Below are 17,349 nucleotides of genomic sequence, written 5' to 3'. Positions count from 1 at the left end.
CTGGACAGAAAGGAGAGGCACTTCTGGGCAACAGGGATAATGAGGATCAACAACCAAAATCTAGGTGGTGATTAACTAAATGTGGTGATTGATTTCCAGTCTTAACTGCCAGGCAAGCAGCCCTATCCTTGGAAAGAATGCACTTCACCCTGCAAGATAAGAAAGGCAACTGGTCAACCGCCATCAGCCACCCAATAGCCTATTTGAAAGCAGGGTGTATTAAACCAAATGCAGCTGGAAGGCAGAAGGGAAATGTAGGTGCCATGGAAATCCCATATGCTATGCACTTGGGTCACAGAGGAGGTTTCCTGGGACTGCCAAAAGGAACATGGGGAAGGTGGACAACCTGAAGTAAACACACACACACACACACACACACACACACACACACACACCAGAAGCTGTTTGCTCACATTTCAGTTTGGACAGATTATTCCTAGGGTGAGAACTGAACACATTTCCTGCAGAACAATGAGACCAGAGTGCCCCGTGGCCAGCCCTGAGGCTGCACGGAATAAAAAGAGACATACCTTGACACACCAAACATCTTAAATCCACGAGTAGAGTAATACACTTTATTTAATTAAAATAGATTAAAAAACAGACTGTGTAAAAGAATTAGGATTCTCAATAATTTACTAGTATTTACATTAGCAAATGTTGGTCGTTAGTAGACACCATGAGGAGAGGAGCACACAGAACCCAGACCCGCCCACCCAGGGGCAAAGGGGAGACTTAGCGCTTTCCTGTTGATCCCCTCCCCTGCAGGTCAATATGGCATGACATCACTGAGAGATTGGTATACAGCAGGAGAGGTAAACCTCCCACAGTCCGCGGTCCAGGGGTTACGGCACTGTTACTCCACACTGCAGGGCTGAAGAAGGGCTGGCAGGCCAGGCAGGAACTCTCTTCCTCTTGAGGAGAATCAGCACTTCTCAGTATCCGCTCACGGGCACCTGCTCAGCAACGGCTTCCCCTGTCTCCACAGCCAATATGCGCCATTCACAATGACTCTTCTGTGAAGAGCCCCTTTGGCTGACACAAAACCCACAGTTTCCAGATAGAAGATGAAAAACAGAAACAAAAGCCACACATCCTGGTTCCCAGGGAAATCCTGGATTACCTAACATTCCCCGTGTATGTCGTCCAGAACTTGGCAACCCAACACAATCTCACAGGCAATGTTTTGTGCGCTTGTTGTATGAAGGAATGGTGGGGAGTGAGGGTGGCCAGGTGGCCTTGGGCCCCCAGCACCCAGAGGAAGGCTCCTCTCCAGGAAGCAGTCATGGAGAAAGGAGGAACCTGGCCGGGCCCTGGGTGTCTACCCTGGCACCCACATGTCCTGCAGGCACTTGTGGGTCTCCCACACGAGGGTGAGGAGCGAGTCCCAGGGGTGCAGAGACAGGCTGGTGGTGTCGGGTGCAGAGAGAAGAGCCCTCAGAAGCAGCAGGCTATGCGGGACTCTGGTGACCTGGCTGACCTGCGAGTCAGCCCTCACTCCAGAAAACCCTGCTGCTACACTGGCAGGACACCTGGGCCTCCTGGGCACCATCCCCACAGAGGCACCACCTGGCCCAGGCCTGGGGCAGCGGCTCTGCCCACTGCAGCCAGTGCCGGGGGCCCAATAGAGACTCAGTCCAAAATGTCCGTCTCAAAGGGGACCAGGTGGTAATAGGATAGGTTGGTGACATAAGCCGCTGGGTCATCGCCATCCTCCAGCTCTGAGGTAAACTCACTGCCATTCTCAAACCTGAAATGGAAAAGTCCAGAGGTGAGGGCTGGGGCTGGCTCACTGACTCCCCACCACCACTGAAGAGGAGAAATAAAGGGCAGAAGGTCATTGGCAAGAGGGCGCTTCAGGGTCAATGCCAAACACTGTGAGAGGGCCTGTCCACAATGCTCTTCAGGATACACAGGTGCATCAGACCAACAGGCACAGTCCTTTCAATGCATGAAGTATGGGGAAGAACCATGATTACAAATTAATTAGATGAAATGGACCCTTCTCTAAAGACTGTGATAGCTCTGCTTTTTACTGCCTTAGAGACTGCTATCTGTATTCATTAGCCAATATTTACTGAGGCATTCATTCATTCACAGAGTGATTATTTTTCTCTATCTAGGGACCCATTCTGTGTCTGGGGACACAGCACTTAGCCAGGCAGGGAGTGGGTCTGTGGGTCTGTGGGAACGCAGACAACAGCAAAGATGAGTGAGAGAAGCCACTGTGGTCACAAGCTCACAACCTAACCACATCCCTGGGACACGTGCACAGGGGACTACGGGGACTGAGAGCAGCGGTCCAGAGAGGTGTGGGCAGGGCAGGGGGCAGGGGAGGTTCATGGAGGGAGGGCTCCTCCTAGAGGGGGCCTTCATCTGACTGGGGGGTGTACCTGGGGGGAGGGGAGGCAGGTGAATATGTACGCCAAATGTAAGGTGACTAACACCTTCCTGACATTCCCCCATGAATTGAAACCATTTCCAATCCCTGTCTAACCCAGACAAGGCCTCCTAAGCTAGAAAAAAAAGACTCCAAATTAGAAAAAAAAAAAATGCCTAAAAGAGAAAGAAGCACCTGAAGGACACTCTTCCCAGGAAGGGAAACAGAGAAGTTGCTTGGGCTGTTTCCACTTTCCCAGGCTAAGGATCAGTCCCAAAAAGCGGGGCAGGGCAGAGGTGGGCTGATGCAGCCTTCCCCTCGGCTCTCCCAGGAAAGCGGGGGCCACAGTGCACACTGTGTCCCTACGCTGATTCCCGGCACTAAGCAGTACAGCTGTAAGAGCTCCGCTGTACCTGGAAAGGTTTGGCCTAACCAGGAAGGGTACGAACCAAGCAAAGGAGACGGCAAGGGGAGTCTGCTTGGCTGCACCGGCCAGGGGGGCCAGGGGGCTGCATGGAGTGCAGAGAAGAAGCCCAGCCCGTGCCTGCAGAGCACACTGGGCACAATCCCGCAGATTCAGAGGTGGGGCTCCCAGGGAAGCAGGCTTCCTCTCAGTGGAAGCTGAAATTTAAAAGTGTTGGAGGAGGTTCGAAATTGGACAGAAAAGGCCACAGAAGCATGTCTTCCTTTAATTCCAGAGTGAGGGGTGTGTGTGTGGATGCGTGGGGCCTCTCCACACCCGCAGGGGAAGGGCTGGGGGCTCAGCTACTCCTCCCCACACTGCCCACCCAGGTGGTAGCTCCAGGCTGCAGAGCAAGAGATGTAGCGTGGACACAAGTGTGCGCACCCAGCCAGGCAGCATGTCTGGTGGAGGGAAGACCAACTCTCCAACTTTATTACAGGATGTGAAGTCTCTTCAGGAAAACCAGCATTGGAATGAATTAAAAGAGGACTTGGGTGTAGGGGAAGGCTCAAGCCAAGGGAGGGACAGGACCAAGATACAGCCCTGTGGGGACAACTTCTCACCCTTCCTACACCGCCTGCCCTCAGATCAGGTGACCCTGAAAACCCAGGCAGGGAGGGGAGGCTGGGAGGCTGGGTAAGGTGAGTGACCAGGAGCAGATACCTCTGCTCCTATCCTGTGAGGACAGGGTGGGGGCTGCCTCATCCCTGAGTGAGTTTCCTGGGAGCCCGGGCACCACTCCAGCCAGCTAGGATGGTCACCAGGCAGAGGCCCCACTGTCACGCTGACTCACATCTGTGCTAGGCATACCCCGTCCCCCATTCCCTGAGTGCAGTGGGGTCTCTGTCCTGTCTGCTTGGCTTTACAGCACTGGTCCTACTGGCAGGCTCAACAGCACCAAATTCCCAGTGTCAGGGCCAAAGGGTAACTCCCGGGTACCACTGAGGACAGCTGTGGCAGGGAAGCACAGCCCTGTTACTCAAACGTCATCTCTGCGACCTCCTGTCCCATCATCACCCCCCTCCCCTGCTGCAGCCCTGTGCAGTGTTAAAACAGGCTGCTCTTGAGTGACTCCAGCAGCAGACCGTTAGCTCAGCTGTGCTGCTCTACATTAGGCACCTAGAGAAAATCCTGGCAAGCCCGAGTCAGGAATTTCCTCTAAATGCTCCCCTGAGCCATTTGGAGGCAGACGTTTCTTTGTTAAGCTTTTCTGGGATCACAGAGGTTTTTCTTGCTGGCTTCCTGCCAGCTGGGCATCCAGGAGCCAGGGGGCCACATACTGGGGGTGTGTCATGCTTGTCCATGCAAAGCCACGGGGGGGGGGGGGGGTCACGTGACGACCCTTGCTTTCTCTCTGCGTGCCTCTCCTTGGCAAAACTATCCACAGGTTCAACTTGCTTGTCAAATCTGTCCAGGTGCAGAGATGGCATCCTGAGGCCTCCTGATGATGGAAATGGTCCCCCCTGGGAATACTGTGGGGCCAGAGCCAGGGCCCTGCAGGGTGATGAGGGAGGGTCTCCACCTGTTTCTCCTCCACCAAGACAAGCTCTCTCCAGAAGCTCCTCCTGTGAAGGTAAAGGGCCTCTCCTTCCTGTCACCCACTTAATACACAGCCATCTTGTTCCCCCATGATGCCAGCCCCATGCCAGCATGGAGGACCCTTGGGTCAAGAACTAATGAGCTACCTATATACACATACAGTGGGTGCGATGCCATGTGGTGTCATGGCAAGGCATGCAGAAGAGACAATGGCACTTCAGAGAAGGGCCACCCCTTGCAGCCTCACCAGCATATCCTTTTAAACAAGTATTTCATGACATCACCATTGGGAGGGATCCCTGTGCCATCCACCTAAGAGACACCTGGGAAAGTGGGTGCTGCTGGCCAGAGCCAGTTCCATGGGCTGGACAGGGCTCCTGCTGTGCTCCGCCACACAGGAAGAGTCCAGTAGAGGAGGCTCCAGTCACCTGTACATCCTGGGGTCATGCTCTGTTCTGCATTCAGCTGGTCTGGGTGTGTCTCAGCACATGAGTTTTCCTAGTTCATTTTTATTTGCAGCTCAGTTGGGTGGGGCAGGATGTAGGACCCCAAGGGCCCTTGATCCCGGGATGAGCTGCCCATGTACCCACAGGGAGACCCTGAGCACCCAGAGCTGCCTGCAGGGGCTCCTGGGCCAAATGTCTCACAGTCACCATCTGAGATCTTTCAGTGACCTTGTGAGAGCATAGTGGGCCCCACTTTGAAGAAAAGAAGCCAGAAGAGGTTAAATAGCTTTCTGAAGCTCACACAACCAGGAAGAGCCCTGGGATTGGCCTTGACAGTCAACAGAAGCCAAGTTGTGATGTCCCCTCAAGCTGCCTCCCAAGGACTCCCAAGGACATGACCTGGAAGTGAACCAACGATGAAGGTGCCCCTTAGGGACCCCAGGGTTGGGCTTTCCTAGAGCACTTATCATGGTCAAAGTTCCCCATTATTAGGGGAAAGAAGAACAGGGAAGGCAGTGGTGTCTTTGGTGGTCCCACCTTCACTAATCAGACTCCACTAATCAGCAGGCCCAGCAGGGCCAGGCCTTAGCCTGTGAGCCACACAGAGGCCACCTCAGAGTCAGGAGAACCTCCAGCCCTGCGATGTAAGACCATGCAGGTAACACTCCTTCCCATCCCAGGAGACCAGACCCTTTGAATGAAGAGGCTTATGGCCCCTATAGCCCCTCAGGGCCCAGAACAGATATGAGCCTGGCAACTTCTCCTCAATGCCTCCTCACAACCAGCCACTTGGTCCCACAAAGTTTATGAATCAAGCTCTCACCATCCTCTAGAAGAGGCAAACACTTAGGATAAGTATCCAAATACAGATAGGATGGCTCAATGTTTCTGGCCACATCTACTTCCTCTAGAGCTCTGTCTGGGGAGAGAAATCCAGTCCCTGGCACCAGCTGACCATTCAGGCAGCCCTTCTATAAAACTATATTCAAATCAATGTACTTACAAATGCTCTGTGGGATCCACACCCAGGTGTTGGTCTTTTCCGTTTGGTATACTGTGGTCAATAACAATTGTTTCTGTATTTGCTAAGCAAAATCCATTGGACCTCATGATTTCTGAAAAATGAAAGCAACAAAGTAAATATTCAGGAGAGGCCAGAATTTGAAGTTTTGAGCTTATACCAATCTCCCTATTTCCCTCTCCATCTACTGCCCCAGATTCTCCCCCATGCTCTGAGAGAACGTTCTGCACCCCAGAGGCCCATTCTGGAGCTCTACCACACAGATTCAGGAGCTGATGCCAACCTCCACAGAAACCACACCTGTGGACCCCATGCAAGCCAAAATCCACATCACTCCCCCGAGAAAGATGCTGTGGTTGCACAGCACCCTCCCCAAATGCCTTCCCCATTGGTTTACAGCTGGGGTAGAAAGACTACTGAGCTCACATCTATTGGTCTGGCACACACTGCCATGAGGCTCTGCACAGGGTATCCAGTCTCCCCCGTGCCTGAGATGGGGATAACACTGTCTACCACCCTGGGTTGCTGGGAGGGTCAAATGAGATAAGTATGCATTTTATTTATCTACATATATATTTTTAAGTTTATTTATTTATTTTGAGAGAGAGAGAGCGTGCGCGCAGGGTAAGGGCAGAGAGAGGGCGGAGAGACAGAATCCCAAGTAGGCTCCACACTGTCAGCACAGAGCCCAATGTGGGGCCCAAACTCACTAACCATGAGATCATGACCTGAACCAAAATCAAGAGTTGGACGCTTAACTGACTGAGCCACCCAGGTGCCCTGAGATCAGTATGCATTTTAAACCAATGGGCAAATTCAGTTTTTTACTTTATATAATTCTATAAACAAACTGATTTTTTTTTTACCTGTAAGCACAAATCTTGGTAATTTAAAAAGGCCAACAAAGAATACATCTTCATATGCCTATGTTGGCTGTATGGGGACAGCTTCCAAGGATGGAAGGCTGGTGCTTACCCAGCACTGGGAGAGGAAAGAAAAGGGATGCATGAATGTGTGGTAGCTGAAATAGCACTGGCTTGGGGCCTGGACACCGCACCTCAGCCCAACAATGAGTTCCATGGTCTTGGGACTCAGTATCCTTAACTGAAAAGTTTCAGAATACTGCTGGGTGATCTCCAAGGATCCTTTCTGCTCTGAACTCCCATGAACTTCCAGATTCCATCACGTCATCTGGTCCACTTAAGTATGAGGAGCCAATGTGGCTTGATTCACTTGTAATATCTGGTGTAGCTTTTATTTACCTTTCCCCAGGAATGTGTTTCTTGTCACTTCAGTAGATTAAACATACTCCAAGAATATATCTGGTAGCCATTACCAGTTCTCCTTGTTGTTGTAGCTCTCCATCTCTCTGTGAGGCTGGCTTAGCCCCTAACCTCAGCTCTTAGCTAAGCTCCATGTTTATGGCCCTTGTCTGTCTTCTCAAATCAGGCCCTCTATTTACCTCATCTTAAAAAACATGCTTAAGGGGTGCCTGGGTGGCTCACTTGGTTAAGCATCCAACTCTTGACAGCAAAGCTCACGTCATGATCTCACGGTTCGTGAGTTCGAGCCCATGGTGGGCTCTGTGCTGACAGTGTGGAGCCTGCTTGGGATTCTGTCTCCCTCTCTCTCTGCCCCATCCCTGCTTGTGCTCTATCTCTCTCTCTCAAAATAAATAAAAATAAACTTAAAAAAAAAAGGCTTAAAATAGACTCCAAATTTCTGGGGCATTCTCAAATTCAAAGGATTATCCTCTCCCCATTCAAGGTCTAACACATAGAAACACACACAGCTCTAAATAGCTTTCCTCTCCTACTGGCCCAGCCCAGCCAACAAGAACATTCCTCACTATCCACAGTCTCAGTGGGCATCTGATGCAATTGTTTGAGGGATTGTTTCCTTATATTTTTTTCTTATATCTTGTTATAATTTAGGTTATTTTATTCCCATGTGTGGATTTGCTTTTTTCATAAGTATAATTACAACTTCCTGTTTATTTTTAATCTGTCTAGGTATTTGGTTCACAGTTCTTCAAATTTTCTCCATACAAAGAGAATTAGGGAAACCACACAAAAATGAACAAAGAAAAACAGAAGATTTCCTCCTTACCCCACAGGACTAAAATGACTCTTCCTCAACCAGATTTGCCAAGTAATTGCTAAAATTTCCTCCTGACTTTCTGCAGAAGTGACAGGTCCAGTGCCTTTGGTCTTTTGAAACACCACCCCAGTTAATCACACTCTGGGTGACATCAGCACATTGCTCTTCCTGCCCACTCACCCCTCTGGATTGAAGCCCACCTGCCTTCCCTGTGCAAGAACAAGCATGGAGGGCCTAAAGTCACGAGAAGGAGCATCAAAACCCAAGGAGAAGTCAGTGCTTGGAGCCTCTGGGAACAACAGCATTTCTATGTGAGAGAAGATGTTTACCAAAGTCTCAGTGAACAGACTCTGAAGATGACTAACTCTTAACAGGAAAGATTAAGATTCCCTCGCCGCTCAAATAAAAATCTATGGCAGCACAGAACCACTTTCTTTATTGTGTTTTCCTAACTGACTCAAATCTGTCTCAGGAGCACATAAAACCTCATCCAGCTAATAGCTTCCAGCCCCTCTCCCACCCCTTTGCTAAGGGAATTTGGAGGGGAAAACCCTACAAGTGAAAACGAATGTACGTGCAGCAAAACATTTCTGAACATGTTTCTGAAGAGTTACCTTGCTTGGGAACTTTTGAACTTCCTAATTTTTCTTAAATATGAAATTTGGAACTCTAAAACATGGAATCTTTGCCAGCCCCCCAAAACAGATTTGTAACAAATCATCCCTTAACTGCTTATGCAAAGAAACCTCTGTACATAGTCATGTGGTTTAATTTTTTACAAGGCAAGCTGGAAACTAGTTCTGCTACTTGTGCATGAGGAGCAGGTTACTTCTTGCTTGGTTTCTTCATCTGCAAAATGGGAATAATGGTGCCCATCCTAAAAGACCTAGGTGGAGATGACATGAGATGGTATTTGTAAAGAATCTAACAAATGTGGAGGGCTTGAAAAATGGTAATGATGGTATCATTATTGCTAATGTCAAGCAAATAAAAAGAACCAAAGAAAATGTTATGATTACAGAAAAGTGCTAACCTCTGAAGGCTATCTTCAAACATACTTAAAATGTGAATTTCTTAGAAGTCAGCTTAGTACCTATAGCAAAAATCAATGGCCAATGTAATTGCCTTAATCACATAATTGACTAATTCCACGAAGCCGTTCACTTTCAAGCTACTTTTCTGCATTCATATTTTTTTTCACATGAAGAGTTCTGCTTTGCCATTTCTTAACTTTTTATTTTGAGCTAATTTTAGAATTATAGAAAAGTTACAAGAATAGTACAGAGTTCTCATGGAGCTCCCCCCAGCTTCTCCTGATGTTAATATTCTACATAACTATGGTGCTGTGAAGAAAGCTGGATATAACTAAATACTTCCCCTACTTGAGTGTCACAGGCTTTTTCACTAATGTCCCTCTTTTTTTTTCTGTTCCAGACCGAATCCAGGATCCCTTATTGCCTTGAGTTGCTGTGTCCCAGTTTTGTATGACCTCTGATGGTCCCTTGATCTCTCCTCTCATCTCTCATGAAAGTAACACGTTGGGCAGGACTGGTGAGGTATTTTATCGAAGGTCCCTGGATTTGCCTGATGCTTTTGCGATGTGACCCAGGTGGTGCGTTCCAGGCAGGAATCCTGCAGGGTGACCCTGTGCCCCTCCATGCATCCTGCCAGGGGGTGTCTGATGTCAACAGGCCTTTTTTCCAGGATGTTCATCAGGATCACTTGTATAAGAAGTTTCTGCCACATTTACTCTTTCTCTTTGTAGTTAATAAATATCTCAGGGGAGATGCATTGAGAGTGTGTAAAACCTTAAACTTTGCCCTACTATCTTAACAGGAAAGATAGGGTCTTTACTGCAACAATTATACTTGACCCTTGAATGATACAAATTTGAACTACATGGGTCCACTAATATGTGGATTTGGTTTTGGATAAATATAGTACAGTACTGTACATGTATTTTCCTTATGATTTCCTGATTAATGTTTTCTTTCCTCTAGTTTACTTTTATAAGAATATAGTGTGTAATACATATAACATACAAAATATATGCTATCAACTGTTTATGTTATTGGTAAGGCTTCTGGTCAACAATGGGCTACCAGTAGTTAAGTTTTGGGGGAGTCAAAGTTATACATGGATTTTCAACTGTGGGGAGTGGGTGCCCCAACCCCCATGTTGGTCAAGGGTCAACTGTACTACTGTGGTGTTTGCCCAGTGGCAACTTCTCTCTATTTTTATCTGTAGCCATGTTTTCATATGCCCCCTAGGACATCATTCCTTCATAATTCATACATTCCTTTTTTCAGCAGACATTAGCTCAGTCCTGAAAGCATTCATAGTGTAGCCACCCCCCATCTAAATCCTCTCTCCCGTTATATTTTCAGTGTAGTCCAGCAATAGAACAAAACCCAAAGCACCACCTTTTTATTAATTGGCTAATTGGACTAACCTTTTAAGGTAAAAATTCGAGTTGAGATTGTACAGATGCTTGGTTAATGAAATATGAAATTATAGGTCATTTCCAGGCCCCCCCAAACCTGAATAATTAGATTTTTGTGGCTTATGTTGATTAGTCCAAGTAGCCAGATCTTAGCTGGGGTTTATGCTTAAAAGCACAGACACAGTCACAATGTAGAAAAGAATATTTAAGGTTTTTTTATTCCATAAACATTTAGATTAACATAGGATGAAGAATGTTTAAGGCTGTACTGGCCCAAAGCATTGCTGAAGGGGCCACAGAGTTTCCTGACTGCCTTGCCTGGGCCCCAGGATGTGGCGTGGTTCCCACACTGCTAGCGCCTGGCGCCATCTAGTGGAGCCCCGACCACAAGGCGGTCTCAATAGGAGAAAGAGGCTGTGTGCCCGCCTACCCGTAAAGGGAAGCAAGCCTCTGACAGCCTAGGTCAAGGGCCTGTCCCCCATGGTGCCACCTCCATAAATGCCACATCCACAGCATAAAAAGACATTAAGAAATGAGACAGGAGAGGAGGAGGAAGGGTGCAGTGAGTCGCAGGAGGCAAGGACGTTTTCACGACTGAGTGCAACTTAGTGGGTTTTTACCACTGAATGGAATTTAGCAGGATGTGACAGACAGGCAGAGTTTGTGTGAACAGAGGGAAGACAGGGGCCCACAGCCCTGCAAAGCCCCACTGAGGGGAGGCTGAGGGTCTGGAGCAAAGGGTTCTATGGTGACAGGATCAGACTCTGGCATGCCTGGAATGACTAGGGCACTTGGCCTTTACCATGAGTGTAAGATCTTGAGAAAATGGGTGAGCCCAGGAAGTCAGAGTTATGACCGACCTCAGTATTCAGGGTGTGTCCTGGGGCATGTTCCCAGGCTGGCCATGCTCTCCAGAGCCTGAGGCTCCCCGAATCCATAAACACCCACACAGGGGAACCAGCCAGCAAAATATGGCTTGCCCCTGTGCAGACTAGTTCCCAAAAGGGCTGTTTGTGTTACTGTAAGTAGAAGTTTCACTGAAAAGTATTTTTGAATTTACTATAGTTCATTGTCTTACTGGATTGGTTTCCTCCCTCTGTGAATAATGAAAGTACATCTTACTTCCTGGGGAATGCCCCCTCACTGCCTGCACATGTACACACTAATTTATGGTGAGAAGCACTCACTCAGACAGAGTGAGGGCTGGCTACTCCTGGAGCCAAGATGGGAAGCCTGGGAAGCTTCCAAGGGAGAAGCCCCAGACTTGGTGTCCAATAGATCAGAGCTGATGAACAGGATAAAATCCCCAGGAGTCAGAGAATCTTAGCCCTGGAGAGGCGGAGAGGCTTCTCACAGCCTGCTAACTCTGAGAGGGATGCCTCTGATAGGCCCCCTGGCCTTTGCACGGAGTGTAAGTCTTTCAGCACAGACTTACAATAGATGTTTACAGACTTCATTGTTAGGCAGGCACAGTTGTTACAAAGCGTTCTGTGAGGAGCCAAAATTGTTCCAGTTTCTTCCACCTACTGCCGTGTCCCTGCAGGCTGAAACCTGTGCTGAGTCCTCGCAAATAGACCCAGAGAATGTAGTTCAAATCTCACCTGGGACACTACAGTTACCCCTGTTAATTTTCACCTCATTACTCTCAGCCCTTTAGGGTAAACATGGGTCCTGTGTTTATCCAAGCCACAGGTACAAACAGGACATGGAGACAAAGGGAGTGTTCCAGCTTGCTGCACTCCAGGAATGAATCAGAAGCAACTCCATGCAGCTCAGCCACCAACACAAGGTCTGAAAGGGTACTGTGGCTCTCTGTTGTCCTATTTGCTCAAAACAGAAAGAAATAAGGCAAAACAGAGACACCAGTTCTGGGACTTTTCTGCTCAGGGCTAAAGAACAGACACTTGCCCACAGTCCCGGTGACAGCAAGTAAAGCCCAACATGACTGACAGTTAGGTTCCCGGAGTCCTGGTTGTGCCCTGCAGGACTGGGGTCCGTAGACACCCAACCAAGATAAGTGACTGCCATTTCTCTTATAAAGGAGTTTCTGGGTGCCAGGTGCCAGCTAAGGAGAGATGCCCAAACAACCCTGCTCTTTTAAGAACACACAGGAAGACATCAAAAGCACCAGACCCCAACAAACCCAGGCCTAACAGCCATCCTGCTTACATGTAGCCATATCCAAACGTGTTTTCCACTCCAGGGCCCCAGGACTTGTCCATCCTGTCCACACCGCCACCGCACACAACTAGGAATCTCAACCCTGCTGTGTGACGCATAGCTCAGTAAGGACACTTTTCTACCAAAGATATCGGCTGCCACCATCCTGATTTGTCCTATGTCTCCCCATCACCATGAACCCCCCATGCCTTCTTATGAGCCAGCTCTGGGCTCAGATGTGCTCTCATCTGTGGACTCTTCTTCATCAACTTCCTGAGCCTTCCTCCTTCACTGCTCCTTCTTCTCTCCTCCCTCCTCCATTCAGAAATAGATCCACTGCCTGGGGGAGCCCCGTAGCTGAGGCTCCCAGGACAGAGCACTTTTCCCCACAAAATGCCCCTCAGCAGCCTTCACCACAATCGTACTGCAAAAATAAAAGTCTACTGTCCTAGCAACAGGTGTGACCTGGATTCAGAAAGCTACCCAACAGGGTGAAGTCCAGGCCTGCCCTCCCTTTCCATCCACCCCACAGCTGAGCCAGCCAGCAGCTCCTCCCAGCTGACCATTCGCTCTTCCTGCTACTGGGACATCTGCCTGTTCAGGGCTGGAAGGCATGGCCTGGCATCAAGACTGGTGATACCCAAACTGGCTTCCCTGTTTGTTCTGGGTGCCCTAAAACCAAATTCATTGCCACCTTACAGAAACTATCTTATTTTAGCACGCTAGGCTCCCAATTACAGTAGTTCGCTTCAAAAAGCCTTATTAATGTTTTCATCATATCTTTTTTTTTAAAGTTTCTTTATTTTGATAGAAAGAGAGAGTGAGTAAGTAGGGGAGGGGCAGAGACAGGGAGAGAGAGAATCCCAAGCAGGCTCTGCACTCTCAGTGTGGAGGCTGACTCGGGGCTCAAACCCATGAACCGTGAGATCATAACCTGATCCGAAACCAGGAGTCAGACACTTAACCAGCTGAGCCACCCTCTTGGGCCTCTCGTTATGCTATTTCTTAGGTAAGTTCCAATTTACATGCCATGTCACTCACTTTGGAAACAGGAAAAGTGTAAATGCAAGTCAGTAGGTAGAAAATGCAGTATGTCATGAAAATCAGGCTATAGCTACACCCACTATCTTCCCCCTTCTGCTGCACTGTCTTTCTGGATCCCATAGAAGGGGGTCCCCACCACACAGACACTGAACAGGAAGGGCTTCTGGGAAACCACACCCATCAACAGCAGCACCTGTCCCCCTTCCCTGTAGCTCTTACCTGATATTTTCACTGGGCTTTGAAAGCTGGGTTGAATTTTATGGACATTGTCATTTTTTAACACCTGATCCAAAGGAGATCTTTCAAAGAAGGTGAGCACAACTTCTGACCTAGAATACTGGGAGTAAGTACATTAATTACTAAAACTTCATCCTCTGTCATGGCAGCCTCACCTGACGTTAACATCCCCGGACTGTTCAGATGCTCTGCGGGACTGACCACACTGATGAGGCTTCAATAACGGCACACTCTTCATTTACTTTGGGCCCCATGTGGCAAAAATGCAAGGCCCCAGGGACAGATAGGATGGGGTTAATGGAAACGCTGGTGAGTTTTTCTGAGCGCTTGGTATGTGCCAGTGTTCCACACGCAGGTCCCCTCACTGTACAATAAACTGCAGTGTGTCGACTTTCCCTTTCACAGGTGAGGAAACGGATGCTATGGTAGTCAAGTGGTGACTGCCTGACTAGAGTCCAGGTTCTTCCTCACGACCCCACATGAAGCTTGCAAACTTCATCTACTAACACTCTTCTTGGCTCCCATATACCCTCTTCCAAAACACCCGCTGCAAGACGAGTGGGTTTCTGAGTGGAGGCAAGAGAGCAAAGACCACGGCAATGGAAGGACCTTGCCTCTTCCTACTCAATGCCTCCTTGGCCCTTCATTCCCGCTTCTTCCCCAAGGAGAAAACAATGGAGCCATAACACCCCACAAAAGTCTTCCTTTCCCCCTGGCTATTCCTACCCCCCCAGGGAGGGGGCAGCTGGCCGGATGTGTCCTGACCTCCCACCTCCAGCCCAGCCCAGACACTACTTACTTTGCACGGCATGCTTATGATGGTTTTCAGCAACTTCTCCACTTCATTGAGCCTGGTCTCTATATCATGCGCATCCTTTATGGCGACCAGTCCTAGAATTGAGACAGAAATGCCTTAAAGCCAAAAAGTCAGACCAGGAACTGTGCCCCTAAGTTAAATACAGAACAACAGGCATCCCATGACAAGGATGCCCTTCGCCATCTTCCATAAAAGATATCTGGGATTATTTCCTAAGTCCTACCCTGAAAGCCCTCCCCTAAACCTCGTTTTGAGTTTCAGTGACCCATTGAATGATTTACACATGTGCCGAAGTGGACAATGTCCATCTAAAAGAAGTCAGGCAGGCTGGGGACAGTGGAATGAGTGGGGAAGGTAGGTGTAAGCCACATATCAAAGTCTCCTCTGAATGGGACAGTCTGGGCCAGCCCTGTAAACACCCTGGACAAGGCCACAGCTTGGCTGGGGACCACTCAGCCCCTGCCAGCGTGGTGGCCACAGCCAGGGGAGGCTCCCCAGGACCTGTCTACCCCCAACCACACAGTGGAAGGACTTGCCCTGCCAGCCTCAGCTGACCTCACTGCAGGGCATATGTAAATGGAGCCCATATTTAGGCAAGTCATTTAAATGCTGGGTTTGGAAGGGAAAAATCAGACCTTTAACCAGAAAAACCCAAAGTGGGTATGACTCACAGCACTTTTCAGGAATCTGAACATCTATCCTTGTTACACTTACCAGAAGTCCCAAGGGGCTGTTAGAAAGTATAGTCCTTTGTTTGTAAAATACTACAGCTGGCAGCCTGGAGGTCCTGGGTATGTTTCCCTCTCCCCAGGAACAGTAAAGGACACAAACCTTCCCCTTTCAGTTTCTCCACATCGGGGTCCTAGAGACAGGGGAATAGGAGATTCCCATGGGCACTGGCCTCTTCTCCATACTTCGTGTGACCCAGCATGACTGTCCCTGAGTCACGACCAAACCAGACGCCAGAACCCCAGAACTGTTGTCACTTGCTGAATCTAAGTTTTTCATTTCTGGTTTGGTTTTGCTCTGCAGGAGACAGGTTCTTTTTTTTTTTTTGTTTTGCTTTGTTTTTTAATTTTTTAAGTTTATTCATTTTGAAAGAGTGGGGGAGGGGCAGAGAGAGAGCGAGAGAGAATCCCAATCAAGCTCTTTGCCGTGTGGGACTCCAACTCACAAACCACGAGATCATGACCTGAGCCGAAACCCAAGAGTCAAGCGCATAACCAACTGAGCCAACTGAGCCACCCAGGTGCCCCAAAAGGGTTGTTTGTTTTTCAGGCAAGTCATTGACTAAGACTACATCATGATAAAATTAATTTCCTGAACGATATGATTAAAATAAGACGACCAGAACATACATTTCTTGGAGCCAGGGACACCCCCAAACATGAGTGAGGACATTTCTGAAAGCCTGGGTGGTAGCAGGGGGATCCCTCACATCAGCCTGAGTCAGGGACAACTTGTAGTCAAGGCTGAGAATTGTTCTCTCAACTTCCTAAAGTACAGGCCACCTTGGGTATCAGAGGGGCCGTCTGGCCCTGCCTACCTCCTCAGCCATGCAGGCCCAGGTGGCCAGCCTGTAGCTGTTCAGGGAGGAGTCCCAGAGGTGGGTGGGCTGTGACTCGCCTGCTGAGAAACCTACAGCCTCTGTCCACTCGAACACACACCCCAGTATGACATCCCAGCAGTCACTAGAGAAAGGGACCGGGCCTTCTCCCCTTCTCCTTGGGTTACCAGGCCCTACCACACCACCCTTCATATTGTGGGAAGCAGGGAAAAGAAAGAAAATAGTGCCAGATTCTCAGGATGCTTCTCCCCTAGGCCCTAAATTCTCTGCTTAGAAACACACACACACACACACACACACACACACACACACACACACACTGTGCCGCCGCCCTTGGAACCAAAATGCTTTCATCTTCTGCTTACCACAGGGGAGTTTACACAGGAAAAGAGGGCCAATGCAAAACCCACTGCAAAACTGTTTTTAAAGAGAGGACAATTAAATAAATCATCTCCACTGAATGCTTCTGTATCCTAAGATGATCAAAACTATTACTAAATTACAACTTTGATTACCTCTAGAACATAAGTTTTAAATCACTCAAGTTTATGACACAGTAGCTGTATTTTAATATTCTGTACGTACATTTGTAGGAAGATTAGCCTCTCATATAATCAATGCATGCAACATACTCAAACCCATTTTATAGAATATAAATCATAATTTAACAATCTTAAGTTAGCACAGAGGTTTATAACTCTTGCATTTTTGCCTTAATGACATAGTTTTGGTTACATCTTTGATTTAATTAATGTTCAGCCCCTGGTTGGGTCTATGACCTCAAAGGGTAAGATTTAGTCAGATAAATACATTCTTTTCTATACTGATTTTTTAAAGCATGGTCGGGTTTAGCAAATAAAACATAGGACACCTGGTTAAATAGGAATTTCAGATAAGCAGTGAAAAATACAATAGTATGGATAGACTTCTACTGAAAAATTATTGGCTGTTTATCTGAAATTCAAAGTTAACTGGGGGTTCTGTATTTTATCTGGCAATGCTCTCTTCCTGGTAGAGTATTCCATTTTCCAGAATGAAGTGGAGAAAGGCAGGAAATACCAGAAGAGGCCTCTGGAAGTATCTGATGAAGAACCTGATGAAGATACTGGAAAAAGTATGGGTATCTGAGCTC

At 48.2% G+C, this 17,349-nt stretch overlaps 1 protein-coding gene across 1 annotated transcript in view; it reads right to left on the bottom strand.

Moving 5' to 3' along the window:
* Positions 1-548: 548 nt before the first annotated feature.
* The window catches only part of PXDC1 (PX domain containing 1), a 28,983-nt gene continuing 12,182 nt past the window's right edge, over positions 549-17,349 (bottom strand). The window contains exons 2-5 of the mRNA XM_045497568.1: positions 14,633-14,724; positions 13,816-13,933; positions 5,832-5,943; positions 549-1,750 (exon numbers count right to left, since the gene is read on the bottom strand). Of these exons, the coding sequence (XP_045353524.1) occupies positions 1,633-1,750; positions 5,832-5,943; positions 13,816-13,933; positions 14,633-14,724 (440 nt within the window). The 3' untranslated portion in view covers positions 549-1,632. The remainder of the gene's footprint in view (positions 1,751-5,831; positions 5,944-13,815; positions 13,934-14,632; positions 14,725-17,349) is intronic.

Source organism: Leopardus geoffroyi, chromosome B2 (assembly GCF_018350155.1).
Source record: "Leopardus geoffroyi isolate Oge1 chromosome B2, O.geoffroyi_Oge1_pat1.0, whole genome shotgun sequence".
Classification (NCBI taxonomy): domain Eukaryota; kingdom Metazoa; phylum Chordata; class Mammalia; order Carnivora; family Felidae; genus Leopardus; species Leopardus geoffroyi.
The sequence above is the reverse complement of the archived record's forward strand: the minus strand, read 5'-3'. Positions and strand labels throughout refer to the sequence as shown.